This window comes from Corvus hawaiiensis, chromosome 7, assembly GCF_020740725.1.
Source record: "Corvus hawaiiensis isolate bCorHaw1 chromosome 7, bCorHaw1.pri.cur, whole genome shotgun sequence".
NCBI lineage: Eukaryota > Metazoa > Chordata > Aves > Passeriformes > Corvidae > Corvus > Corvus hawaiiensis.
In genome coordinates this window covers 7,186,700-7,200,818 of record NC_063219.1, presented here as the reverse complement: position 1 = coordinate 7,200,818, position 14,119 = coordinate 7,186,700, and the positions used below count along the sequence as shown (strand labels likewise).

General features: G+C 38.6%; 1 protein-coding gene across 3 annotated transcripts in view; it reads right to left on the bottom strand.

The window, feature by feature from the left end:
• Positions 1-14,119, bottom strand: part of ZNF804A (zinc finger protein 804A) — a 159,461-nt gene that overhangs the window by 36,759 nt on the left and 108,583 nt on the right. For 2 of the 3 annotated variants that reach the window (XM_048309632.1, XM_048309631.1), the window contains exon 2: positions 2,866-3,009. The exons of the other annotated variant lie outside the window; for it this stretch is intronic. In XM_048309632.1, the coding sequence (XP_048165589.1) occupies positions 2,866-3,009 (144 nt within the window). The remainder of the gene's footprint in view (positions 1-2,865; positions 3,010-14,119) is intronic. 3 annotated transcript variants of the gene reach the window in all.

Here is a 14,119-nt window from a genome sequence, read left to right as displayed (position 1 = left end):
AACTTTCAAAGCAAAGCAGAGAGTCCATTTTTCTCTGTTACTACTGACTGCTTGCAAGTTGCTTTTCCTGGAGTATTTCATGCTCTCCAAACAATATTGTAAAAGCTAAGAACAGGAAAACACTAACAGAAGCAGCGGGACTCTTGAGACACTGAACTCCTTCAGGTCCTAGGAAATAAAATGTGGGTACCCTAGTCCTGCTCTTTCTCTCTGGACTGCTCAGAAGGTACTCATACTATCTCAAAGTGGGTGTTCAGAAGCTGTTAAGACACAACAAATCAAAACACAACCAACACCTGGCAGCACAGGGCCTCCCAGCCAATGGAGGAAACACACATAATAAATCTTCTGGTTTAAATCCTGTAAATTTTCTTTGCTAGCAACATTTGAACGGATGGAAAGAAAATCTTTTACAATGGAATTGAGGTACAGGAGCTGTTAGGAACATTTTCTCTGCCAAACCCTCCCATGGCTTAGATGGTGTGATAACAGACTGCACAATTAGGATTAAATATGGCTTTTCAGAAAAGCTGGGACGAACTCAGCTTTAGTCAGAGCTTTCATCCATTTGATCATCCAGAGATCACTCTCGGGTCCTGGGATCACTGAAACCAAACTGGCTGCACAGCTTACAACTGTCCTTGGGTATTGGGAAACTCTTTGTACTAAGTACTTCCCCTCACCTGTCCATTATTGTAGAAAGGTGTGATAGAAGGAAAAAAAAGAAAAAATATGAAGCAAAACCCAAAGAGAGATTACAAGTTCCTCCCCCCTCTACTGAACTGCTGGAAAACTTCTGCCATTGAGGTAGGAAGTCCCAGGACAAAACCAGAGCATTCAACAGTAGCACCTGCATATGTCTCCAGCAAGCTTATTAAAACTACCCAAGAAAAAGCATTTGGTATGAGGCTCTTGAAAACAGAGCAAATCAGAGCAAGCCTGTGCTGCAGCATATGCTGCCTGCCACCTTTTACACCCAAATATGGGAAGAGGAAGGGTTTTTCTTCATAATACCAATAGAAGCCACAACAAAGAAATATTCCAGAAGAATTAAACTCAACATTTTATCTCAGGAATCAATAGTTGTATTTGCCAGTAATAACAGTGAAATTTTTACTTTGGCCAAACAAGCATCCATGCCTTTTTTTCTATTTGAAAACTTTAATTTTTTTTCTGATTTCTTAGCAGAGAGATTAGACTCGTGAAGGTCCAACAGAGGAAGAGGATGGCTTCCTGTCTTTCACCAAACACATCCACAGAGCCACATGCAAACATAGACACACAGGCCCCCTGCAGAAAAGACGGAGAGGCAGGATCTGCCATGCTCCATCAGAGGCTGGTGCAGTGCCCACCCTCTCCTGTCCAAAGCCATGAGAAAACAAGAATTAGCATGTGAAACAGTGGAAAAAAGTTCCTGTTCAGTCTCACACCTGGCCTCAGCTTCAAAATCAATTTTTCATCAATACTGAAGAGAGGAACAAGGACTGCAGCCTTCAGGTTCTCATTATTTCAAAGTGCTTCACAGCACTTACAAATTAATAAATATAAATCCTAAGTGAGGTCAAGTAGGGAAGACCCTGCCCATCAGTTCTTTTCTCCTGCCATCCATCAATGGCGTGCTGCTGTGTGAACATAACATCTGAATAATCAAGTTCCAGCTGTACTTTAACTAAAACTCATAGTAAGCAGCTACAGAATGCAATGAAGCTACCTGCTAGTTTCTTATCTATGTATCTTTCTCTCCAGCTTCTCACAGATTGCTGTTGCTGCCGAGGTCCACAGCTTCACAGTCCAAACCAAATCTAACACTCACACTGACAGTGTAAATTACAGGCTAAATAAAAATACCAGTGAGAGAGAAAGAATGTTTCAGGGACTAGTGCTAAAGAAAAGAAAAGCCAATCATTATTCTATATAATACAGATACAAAAGATGTAATAGCTTATCTATGTTCACCCTGAGCAGAATAACAGGAAGAAGGGAGATTCAATTAGAATGAAAAGCAATCAATCCAGATACACAACCGAATGATTTCACCAGATTAAAAAAAAAAAAGGTACAGAATAATTACCAGGTAAGTGGCCTAAGTAGGAATTTTCTGTACAGTTATTACATATCTTTACACTATCATTACATATCTCTTTGGGGAGTCAAGATGCATTGTCTTTCCCTCTGAATTATATAGATGTAACCCCTCTGCAGATCAGGATGCTGCCCTGGGATGCCTTGCCTCTCTCATTCTGTGGAAGCACTGCTTTTATGTCACCAAAGTAAGACTCACAACTTGGAGGCAAAGTGATATAATGTGGTGATAAAAACATAAATATTGATGCTTTAAAGTTAACACTTTGAAACCTTTCATTAAAACACTTTTTTTCTGCATTTAAATAAAATTGTAGCTCATTTCAGAACTGTACCTGCACTAATTTAAGTAGTCATAGGCTGTTTCAGAACTGTGTCTGCACTAAACGAAAGTTTACCAAAAAGCATGCCAAGTTTCTTACGCACATCTGTTGCAACAAATGTTGCAAGTCACATCTGAGGTATACCACAGCATTTACATGAAAAATTAAACTGGGAAGAAGGAAATTATACATTTACAATTTTTATCATATTATTAATTATCATTCATCATTCCCTGTTCCTCTTCTCAACTAAACTGTTCAAATGTCTCTTTCTTCCCACCTCAGAATTTTTGACTGTAAAATCTCCACAATAAGATTTGTTTCCAAGAAGACAGTGTATTTTGCTTTCCAGAATCTGAAATTGAGGACAACTCAACTGTGATTTCCAAGCCCACCCTAAAGGTCATCTTATTTCATTATGCTATCTGAATAGTTGAAGGAGGGAGCAGATTTCTCTTACCTGTTTGTGAGCATGATCATAAGAGTTAATGTGATTGTCAAACTCCTGGTGTTTATAGTACTGCTTGTCACAGAGTTCACAGTAGAAGTTGGCTTTAAGATCTTCCAGAGCTTTTGCTATCGTGTTTTTCTTTTCAGCATAATCCTGGAGGGGGGTGGGAAAAAGTAATTTTAGTTTTGCCTTTGATGCTGCGAATGGATTTTGTGCTCTGCAGTTAATCATATTTGTAAACGTTTACACACCTCTGTAACTAAAAGCCTTCCCATATTTGCTGTGTTACACTGCACATATTTACTGGATCTGCTGCGAGGCTGAAGATTTGCACACTTCAGTTTGCTATACAGTTGCCAGCTCCCCTTCGGGGCTCTGTCAGAGACTAGAAGGATTTCCCTGGGTTCTATTTAAATACAAATATTTATCATGCTGAAGGCTATTTTTGAGTTAATTTTGATCCAAGCCTCACTCCTCGGTAGTATACCCAAGCACAATAAGCAGGAGAATACAAATGGCAATAGTTTAGCTACAAGGCTTTTACAAGAAAGTCTGCTTACTAAAAAAAAAAAAGAAAATTAAAGAAATACTAGGTCCTTCTTGAATGCCTGTACACGTGAAATACAAGGATCACTTTCACAGCTGAGATGTAATTACTAACTTCATCACTTTGTGTTTGTCATCCCATATTAGGACAAATCTCTGTTTACCATACATTAGCCAAAGCATCACATCCAACTCTGCTTATCATTTATGAGAAAATTACATACAAGATTTATTAATTCCCTAAACACATTGATGGTAACATGGCCTGTTGTGAAACAGCATAGAAATGGTCTGTCATGCCAGATTAGTGTAATACCAGTTAAACACTGAACATGTATACCCTCAGTGCAATGGTTCCTGCTTTTGACAAATCTGTCCAGGATAGAATCTCAGGACAACATCCCAAACATGTCAAATATTGTTTAACAAAATAAACCCCTCAGATTTGTTTCTCAAAGTTTCTTCACTGTGAGTTCTTTGGTTCAGGTAGATTAAGATAAAAGATGATATTGTAATCAAAACTGAGTTAATTTGGGGAAAAAGTCTGTATTTGCTTGCAGTTTTCACAGCTAACAACTCATATACTTCCAATATATTTTGGGGACTTTAAAATGGAAAATTTATGTTTATCAGATTAGAATATTTTCATAACAATGGTGTTTATTTAAAAGAGAGAGGAATAGTAGTCATAAAATTAAAATTATATCCAGAAAGTACTTATTATTTAAAGTAGTACTTTAACTATAATTCAGCATGATTGGACTGCTAGCAAACACTGTTGATTCATACCCAAACTGAAGTACTCCCTCACCAAAATTCTGTCCATTAATAGAATTGCACAAGTCACTTCAGAGTGCTGTTTTGAATATTGGCTGACACATGACAAATTCACACATTCCTAACACCTCCTTACAATTATGTTTCATAAAATCTGTTCCATTTAAACCCAAAGTGAGTTAGCATTTTATTTCAAGAAATAACACTACTTTACACTTGGGAATACATTTATGCACCATGGAAATTTCACCTGGAAACTCTGCACTTAGCTCTTGGTACCAACTAGTAAAAACTACAGGTTTTAAACCACTTCAAGTGTTACCAGGATGCTGTGTATGGAAAGCAGTGGAAATAGCATGGAGACCCTAAGGAAATATACTCCCTTGAAACACTTTGAAAGTAATTCTTGTAGTCTACAAAGGGATGACACCTAATTTGGCTTTATTAAAACACAAAAAAGAAAAATCTGAATTTGGGATTTGGGGGAATTATCAGAACTCTGAAATACTACGAAACATCATATATATATATGAAAGTCAATGTGATGGATCCTAAGACAAGAACAGTGAATTGAATAGTAATTTTTCATAAAGATCTTACACCATGCTGTTGATTAACCCTCAACCAAACTTTTGCAAGACTTACTAATGTTGTGTAATACCTTGAATAAAGTTCTGTAATTTCACTGGTGGTGTCCTTGACATAAAGCACCATTTTTGAAACAATATACTTTCTTCACAGCAAAACCTAACCTGAATGCAATTACATTTGGCATGCCAATGCATATTAATGAGGCAGGGGCACTGGAAGCCCATGAAAAACTTTACTTCAAAGTAATAAAATCTCTTCAGGATCTTGGGGTTTCTATCACTAAACTCCTTCAGCTGGGGTTTTTTGGGGGAGAGGGTTAAATTTACATTACAATAGTTCATCAAAATTTCAAAGGTAAATAAAGAATGGCAACACATCTAAATTAAATGCAAGTAGATGGGATGGAATAGAATAATGGAGCTCAATCATGCATGGAGAAGGGACTTTTAAATGACAAGAACCAGAAGTATTTGACCTTGGGAACATATGAATGGCTGTATTGGTACACTTCAGCCTTTTAAACCTGGGCAAGATTTTGATCTGTACAACTTAGGAAACTGACTCTTAACTAAGCCCCGTTCCCTTTGCTTTGCACCTGCATGCTGCTGGTTTCAGTTGTTGCATATCGGAAAAGGTCATAAACATTTCCCTTTTATTCCCTTGGACTGGGTCATTGATAAGTATATGTACCTTCCTTCAGGTATTGCTTCCTGCATGACATAGTTCTGGTTTGTTCAAGCATTCCTTACACCGAGGCCACTCATTATTTCTGCTTATTCTTTCCATAGCCTCCAAAAGAAGATCTGAGAACAAGCTACACCACAGTGCCATGCACAAATCCATTCATAGTCTCTGTTTTCTACCCTCTCCCTTTTTGAATGTTTTTTTAAAATCATGATACAGCACTAAACCAACACTTCTATGCAACTCCTGTATCACCCATATCCTTTGCTGCTGTATAATATTCGGCTGGCAGATGTTTCTATCCAGCTACTAAACTTCATTCAAATTTAAAAATTTCCCATTCCTCCAGGGGCGGCAGAGGCTCAAGACAAACCTCAAGGCTTCAGCTTATTGTATTTCACATGCACAGACACAAAAAACCCCTTAAGAACACCCTTAATGGAGGATGTTCAGGAGATTCTCTGTGGCCATGGGATCCCCTGGGCTGGGCTGTGACTGAGTCAACTGTTCCTGCTGCTGGTTGGCACTGGGAGTGAGGAAAGTCTGATTTCAAGGATGAACAGCCTGGAAACAGGAGAACAGAGGCTGCTGGTTCTCTGCCTGCTAGGCTGTTACTATCGATTTTGCAAGGAGTGCTGCCTTGGCAGAGGAGGCTTTCCCTAGCCCTGTCCATTTTGATGAGGGATAACTGCCCAAAAACTGACAGTAAAAAATTACAGTCCCTGGACCTTGAGAGCAGCGGGCAATGGATTGCAGACAGAAATAATCTGGAAACTCACTGGAGAGGAGTATTCCTGGAGTAAAGTAGCAGCCAAAAACTCACTTAAACTGGTTAAATATGATCAAACTTAGTTTCATTTTCATCAAGATTTGCAAACCATCCTGGAAGTTCTAAAAGAACTTTGAATTAGGATTCAGCCTGGTAATGAAACTCAGAACTGAGTGTCACTTAGTTCCATTTTTTTTTCCTGAAAGGCTTATTATCTGAAAGCCTACAGCTATAATTCACTGTAGCTATTTTTCATAATTTATATGAAAGATCTCTAATAAGTGATCCCATCAGCTGGCTTTATTTCTCCAAATCCATCTTCTCCATCCTCCAAAGCCTTAAGCCTGTGCAAATGCTACTGCAAACATCTCATAAATTGGATTAAGAGCAGGCTTTATTCACAGAGGGCCTGTCACAAACCAGACTGGACTTTGTGCTCCCATTACAGGAGAGAGAGAGAAAGAAGGAAAGGTTCATGAGTGCTGAACTCTTTTCACAGGTAACTTTGGAGAGTTCACTGGATGCCTCAGCCTAGGGGATATTTTTATGGAGTGTACTTCAGGCTCATACTTCTACTATGTGCTGAAAGGTCAGCTAGCCAAAAAAAAAGGAAGAATGTGAAATTATAATACATTTTCTATTCCATGGTGATTACTAGTGTGAATATTCTTACTTTACAATAAATGTGAGCTCCTTTTATTGCAGTAAGCTATTCTGCATTTACTGTAGACTTAAAAGGGTCAGGCCTGCAGTCACTGCAAAGCAAAACGTATTACAGAAATAAACCCCTTCTTCAGGATAATTTACTGGTATAGTCATCCCAGAGAGGATTAGGCTGCTCTGGTCTGATCCTCTGGATTAGAGCCCATTAGACCTGACAGATGTTCCAGTGTAACCTTGTTTCACAAAAAATATTCAAAGCATTTTTTCCTGTCACAATAACTAAAACAAAAAAGCAAAATTGTATTTTAAACATTTCCAAAAAAATCAAATTAATACTCTTGATTTGGCAAAACTCTGCATTAGCTATATTTATATGCAAAAAAATCCTAAAAATATGTCATTACCAAAAAAAAAAAAAAAAAATCAGCTACAGCTTAAAAGCACACTTCCCTGTAGTCAATTAACTGTGACACCCATCGGCACAATTAACAACGGATTCCTTAATTTCCGGTATATTTACTTGGTATTATAAAGGCAGCACAAAGAAGCAGATTTTGTGAAATAAAATGTACAACTTACTAACATCTCCTCTGCTATCAATCTTGGTATTACTTGGTATATAGAATTTTTTAAAATATCTTTGCATAGCAGTTTTTTTCCTCATGTAAGCAGGCTATACATCATCCACTGATGTACTTGAAGGAATAAATAAAAAATAGAATACATTAATAATATTAATACAGTCTAGTAACAAATCTAATTATTTATAAGGTTCCTGTCCTTATCAAGGTGGGAAGACCAAAGGAAAAAGGTGATTAGATACATAGATCAAATTACTCATTGATCCTAACAAATTCATTTCCAAGCAGTGCAGAGGGAGTTTCAGTTTTATAGTAAGGAGACTGATGACTGACTGGGAAAATAATTATCAAGAAAATTGTCAGGTCTTTTTGATTACCTTGCCTGAAAGTTTCCCATTAGCTGTGAGAGGTAATAGCGAACTACAGTTCACAAGGCCACAAACACCACATACTATTTCCTTGATCCCTTCTGACATTCTCCGTTTGGGCAAATGTGTTTCCAGCAGTGACCTCACTGTTTCACTGCACTGGATGAGGACGGGCCCAAGGAAGGAGTGGTATCCTATATTAATTGAACATTGGAGGCTGAAAAAACCCCACACTACCTTTATTTTCTCTTCAAGATTACCTGCAGACACCCAGTGCCAACCAAAACACTTATTACATACAAGAGAGCTAATCAGTATTCTGCTGAAAATGCATACTTGAAAATGCTATTGAAGACGTGCAAATTATTATAAAACTGGTTTCTCAGCTTCCCGATAAACACACAGACAGTACTTCATGTTTGGGTAAACACCCTAGCATTAGGATAAATAACATAGTAAAATTAGAATGAAATAGCAAAATTTATTCCCATTAGTGCTGTTTGCTTCCTAAAGTCATCCTAATTTTGCAACACCACATTTGCTAGCCATACACCTACTAATGCAAGCAGCTGAATCCCACACCCCCTGCACTAAATAGAGTGAGACAGATGAGAACAGGGCCAAAGCTGGACTCGGAGGAGAGCAAAGCAATGCAGAACAGTGTCCTGCAATAGTGAGACTGAATTAACTGCAAAGGAAGCTTACGACGTGGCAGCAATTTGTTATCAGATTTGTCTGTCTCATTTACTTACTTAAAGCACTTATACTGCATAATTACTTTTAACTGGGACTCATAAAATCACTTGATTGTTTTTTTCTGCCATTAAAACTAACTGTTGGGCACAGGCCTGTAGAATTATTTATTTATTCTAGTGCTTTATAAAACCTACTTTCAGGCAGAGCAGACACTTATAAGGTGAGAGTGCTGGCCACACATTTTTGCTTGGGAGTTTGTATTAAGAAGGAGATCTTCATCAGCGCTTATGGAAAAACACAGGTCTAGTCATAGCGAAGAAAAATTTATCAACCACATCTCTACCACTAATCTTTTGACAGAGTGGAACTGAAGGAGGCTTTCGTGTAGAAAGGAAAGGCGGTTTAGCTCTAGAAAATATCTTCACTGAATGTTTGTCACTGCTTAATGATAAGCAAGGGAAGAAGTAGCCTGGTATTAATCTCCTTTACTCCTCTATGTTAAATAGTCCAGTCACTTACTTTAATTAGAGCAGAATCTTGATTTTAAAACATCCAGAGGTTTAAAACATTTAGCTTTTAATTTCCTTATAGGAGGCACATAGATGTCTCAAGATTTTCATAGCTACTTAATATAATTCTATTGACAGGTGAGTGTCATATTAGACTCTTTGGGAAAATCAAGTTCCTCTATTTGATTCTTCCACTGACACACTGAACTAAATGAAGTGCCTTTGAACCCTGCAGAACTTGCAGTCCCGGAGATGGACGGAAAGCCCCTCTGGAGCACAAAAACTGAGTGCTGGAACAGATGTCAGTGTTCGTGCCTGGCAGCCCTCAATCCAAGGGTTATGACCATGTTTTTCGTAAGTGTTTCAGGACCTGAGGAAGGGCAAAGGACAGAGTGAGGGCAAGTTGTTTATTTTACTACAGGTTAACTGACTGCCAACTGACTGGTTGCTATTAATTTGTATTAAAAAGTTGCTCTAGAGCTCTTCAAGCTTTAATGAGTTGGTGAAGTTAGTTTTTGGTCCAGGAAAAATTGCCAGTAAAGCTGGCCAGGGCATCAGGGAAACAGAAAATTGGACCCTGTATTAAATATATTTAATTTGGAGCAGGTGATTGATCTAGGATACAACTTACATATGAAATTTTGCATACTTATATGTTCAGGATGAGAGTTCTTGGTGATTATTGCATTCAGCTTTCCTAGCTCTGGCTTGTCATGCTTGACTACAATAATTTTCTTTTCCGCAAGATTTTTAGCATGATCGTCTGTAGTGATTTTTTTCTTACTAAGCTTTCAAAACAGTTTTTCTTGTACTTTCTCCTTTCTGCTTTTGCTTATATTGTTTTAAGATTTTTTTTTAAAAGAAAGACAAAATTAATATAATACATGAATTGAAATAAAGATGTTTCTATCTCATTTTATTCTCTTGAAGAACACAACTTCTCCGTGACTGGTTAAAACTGCAATTCTACTTTTAAAAAACCTGATATATAGTTGTTTAAATATAAAACCACGTCTCAAAAATGCAAGCATTACATTTGTTGTATTGAGGAAGTTTCAAGTCATATTTTAAACTCAATCAATGATGTTTTCAGAGCCAGTGTGTTAGCTGGGAGCTACTGAGGAGCATGTGGTGCCCCACTGAATTCAGCGCTCCTGGAAATCCCCACAGCAGGCTCAGTGGTTTTTCTTTACAGAGCCTTTTATTTAGTGGTTCCATTTTACTATGGCTTTCCAGACTATTAAGTCTTTTCATGCAAATTTACTGTCTTTTTATAGCTTAGAGGATCCATCACAACTGGCCCCACGTTATGTGCTCTGAAGTTATGTGCCACGAGCACTTACCTGCCCAGCCACTGAGACAGAGACCTCAGAACCAGGCCAGGTCTGAAACACTCCTGGGAAGCTTTGTGCATCTGCCCAACACGTCCTGGATGTGGACAGGAAACAATTCCAGCTGCAAACCAGGACAATCTACTCCAACAGGTAGCTAATGGTCTGTATGGGTTTATCCCACTGGAAAGAACCATGTCCTCCACAGACATCTGGTTATTAAACAGAACACGTGCTACAGGGTTGGAACTTCCAGTTAAAAAAGCCCCTCAACCACAGCATCAATCCTCAAAACCCACTAGGAATTACTCTCCTGAGCTCCTTCAGTTGTCTAATTATGAATATGTATGATCTTAAGGTTTGCATTATGATGCAATATGATGCAGTAAATATTTATTTACCTAAAATTAATCCTCAGTGTTATCACAGTCAGAAGAACACCTCATCTGAAAGAAAAAAAAAAAAAGGAAAAAAAAAAGCTTCACTCCTTTTGGCATCGTTAAATAATGCAAATAAATCTTTTTACTCAGAAGCCCAGGGAAAAAGTTTGCCCGAATGGGAAATGGGATTAAGTTTAAATTTGCCACAGAGAACAGTCCTTGAAAAAAATCCTTCTAAAGATTTATTCTACTCTTGAGTTGATTCAAAATCCTATTCACAATCAGTATTCGAGCATGATGAGGACGCTTGGTGTAAGTGAAAAGGCAGCAACATTACCAAGGCAAAGAGAAATGAGACTGTAAGAACAGTGCTTTGCAAATACACAAAGAGATTTTGAAGATCCTGTTCTTTCATTTCTTAGATTGTTTTTTAAGCTGCCAAACAATGAGAAGAGCCCTGTAGGGATCCTGATTTACCCAGGCAGATCTATGCTAGCTAAATTAGGAGAGACTTTGTAGCAGTCTTAAACCCAGAACAGCATCTTTGAGATGAGATGAGCCTGCTCTTCCTTCTCTCTGAAAACATAATAAAAAATATTGCAAATGTCTGAATGACCTCAGGTTGAAAAAAAAAAAAAAAAAAAGAAAGGATATTGGAGTAAGTGCAGCTGCTGCTGAAGCATCTGCCTATATGATAAATACAGTAGCCAGCAACCCATGGCAAATATCTTTTCCCGATGACTTTTAATGAGTTTGTCTTACTCTTTGTATGAGGAACAAATGGCAAATGAAGCATTTATCATTGCTGTGACCCTCACCTGTATAAGAAGTTATTTGAATAGATGCAACTCATGACAATAATTATGTGAATGCTAATACTTTAGTTTTGAAGATTTTAGGCCATAAGGCTGGATAGTTGATAGTCAATAATTTCAGCAAAAGGGAAAGGCAATGAACACTTAAGAGAAAATACAACCTAAGGTTCATACATGCCTAAAAGCCAGAAGTTCATTCCACCTCTGGCCACAGGGGAGAAGAAAAAAATTTTGGTTGACTTGATACTTTTCACTTTTGTCTTAGAAAATTAGGAGTAAACGAAGGACTATGGTACAGCCATGTGTCAAGATACATGGTTGGGCAAACACTTCTGAAATTGACAGTGTGAGAAACAGAAAAGGCATGAGAAAGCATTTTTATTGATCTATTTGCTGTCTATCTACCCAGGCAAGCATTCAATAACAGCCAATCCTGCCATGAGGATAGCCAAACTGAAGTGCCTGATATCCAGCATCCATACACAAGCTGATGGAAAATACCTAGAAGTGACTGGCCACTACCACCAATGACATTTCCAAGGAGACTCCTAAAAAAGCACCAGGACTGTGGCTGTGCTTGGAATGGCTCTGATGCCAGCAGCACATCTTGCGTGGCACCTCTCGCTGCGAGACGAACACATGGAGATGAAGCAGTGCCCGTGATCATAAACTCCCTCATCCAGCACTGCCCATGATCATTAACTACATTCTGAGAGAGGCAGGGAAAATGAGCCGCATCCACAAAATAGTCAAAGCTGCCTCAGAATATCACACTTAAGCTCACACCTTAGCATAAGTGATACATTTAGACTCACCCTTAGTCACACTGTTCCATTTCCTGTCCTGTTTTTCTGCACTGAACACTATCAGAAGTCCCTGAAGTTAAGCAAAAATGCAGGGAATGACATCTTGTCATGCTGTCAGCGAGCGAAATTGGGTTTTAAATACATTTTGAATATACACTGACAAAAGCTCAGGACTGGACTAGAGCCTGAGATCTGAGTGAAATCTGAGGGACTATTTCTGCCAATCTGTCACACACTGCAGGGCTGAGGCCAGCTATCGGAGAAGGAGACGCTAAACCACAAACCCTCTGTGAGCAGAGCTAATCCACTCATGTCGGCTTTTCCCAGAAACAGGGACATTGCAAAATCTATCAGGTCCAGTTTGAAACTCCAAATATTCCATGTACCTTACTGACAATTTCTATTAGAGAAGTGCCTATGGGTTCCTTTTGCTTTAGGGACTCTGAACAGAGTATACAAGACAGTTTCAGAGTCCCCAGAAGTTGAAGTGGTACTTTACAGGTACCTCCTCCTCAATAGTGAGGCCTCTTCTCTGTGCCTGGCTACTCCTCCACACTTGTTTGCAGGAGCACACATTTATCTAAATAAACCAGCAACCTGATCTAGGTTAAAAATACTTCTGCAAGGGGGAAAAAAAAGTTTACTTAAAATCTGAATCAATTCATACATCCAGTTAAGCTCCATCACCACCATGCCAGAGCAAACAGGAGGGAGGTTGTATGAGATGGAACAACTGAAAGAGATGGCCAAGAGTGACCAACCTTTTTACAGGGGAAAACAAAGCCAATAACAAAAGCATAAGGTGCAAGAGAAATAAATGCAATGATCAAAACTAAAATCAAAGCCTCCTAATATCATGTGCTCTGTAGGAAAAAACCCCTGAACTTTTAGGTTTCCATAAAACTACAGATCCAAAAATTTTTATTTTTCACTCTCCACAAAGAAGTTGCTAAATGGTGTGAACTGCTCAGCAGTTACAGCAGTATGACCTCGAGCCTCAAGGATCCTCTGACAGAACCAGAAAAAATGACTGGAAGGGAGAAAGAATGGCTCAACACATTAGAAACAAATGTATACTGAGGAGATGCCAGCATTAGTGGTGAGCTCAAGGCATTTGGTAATAGAAAACAATTTCTTGCACACAAATACTTCATATCCTTGCATTATTCAGTTTTTTCTTGTCCCTAAGCCACATCTCCCCAGCCAAAAGTTGTCTCTTTTTAGCTGAAATGAACTCCAGTTGGCTTGAAGAAACAAACAGCAGACGAACACCCCACACCATGGAAACTCGTGGATGCGCAACAGGCTTCCCAGTAGGACTAATCACTGGAATGTATGCAAAATTAGCATTTCTGAACCTGATAATAGTTTTTGTTACAAAGCAAGAGTATCTGCAATAAGGCTAATACAGGAGTCACATGAACAGGACTCCAGCTTAGCAACAGTTAGTAGTAAACCAACAAAATTTTATATCAACACAATATGGCTGTTTATAAAAGAAACAATCTGACAGTCTGGATACAGAGCTTAGCACAGCCTACTCAAAAAAGCGATGCTAAGTAGCAGTGAGTGGACAAAACTATATGTATTCCAAAAGCTTAAAGGTCTTTGGATCTTAGACTTCTTCAGCAAAGCAGAGCACAGCCAAGCAAGTGCAGCACAGGCTGACTTCCTCTGGGCTTGAGATTCAAGTGTGGATCCTACAATATTAATGAGTAGTATCCTCACAGTGTAGCCTGTTTTTCTT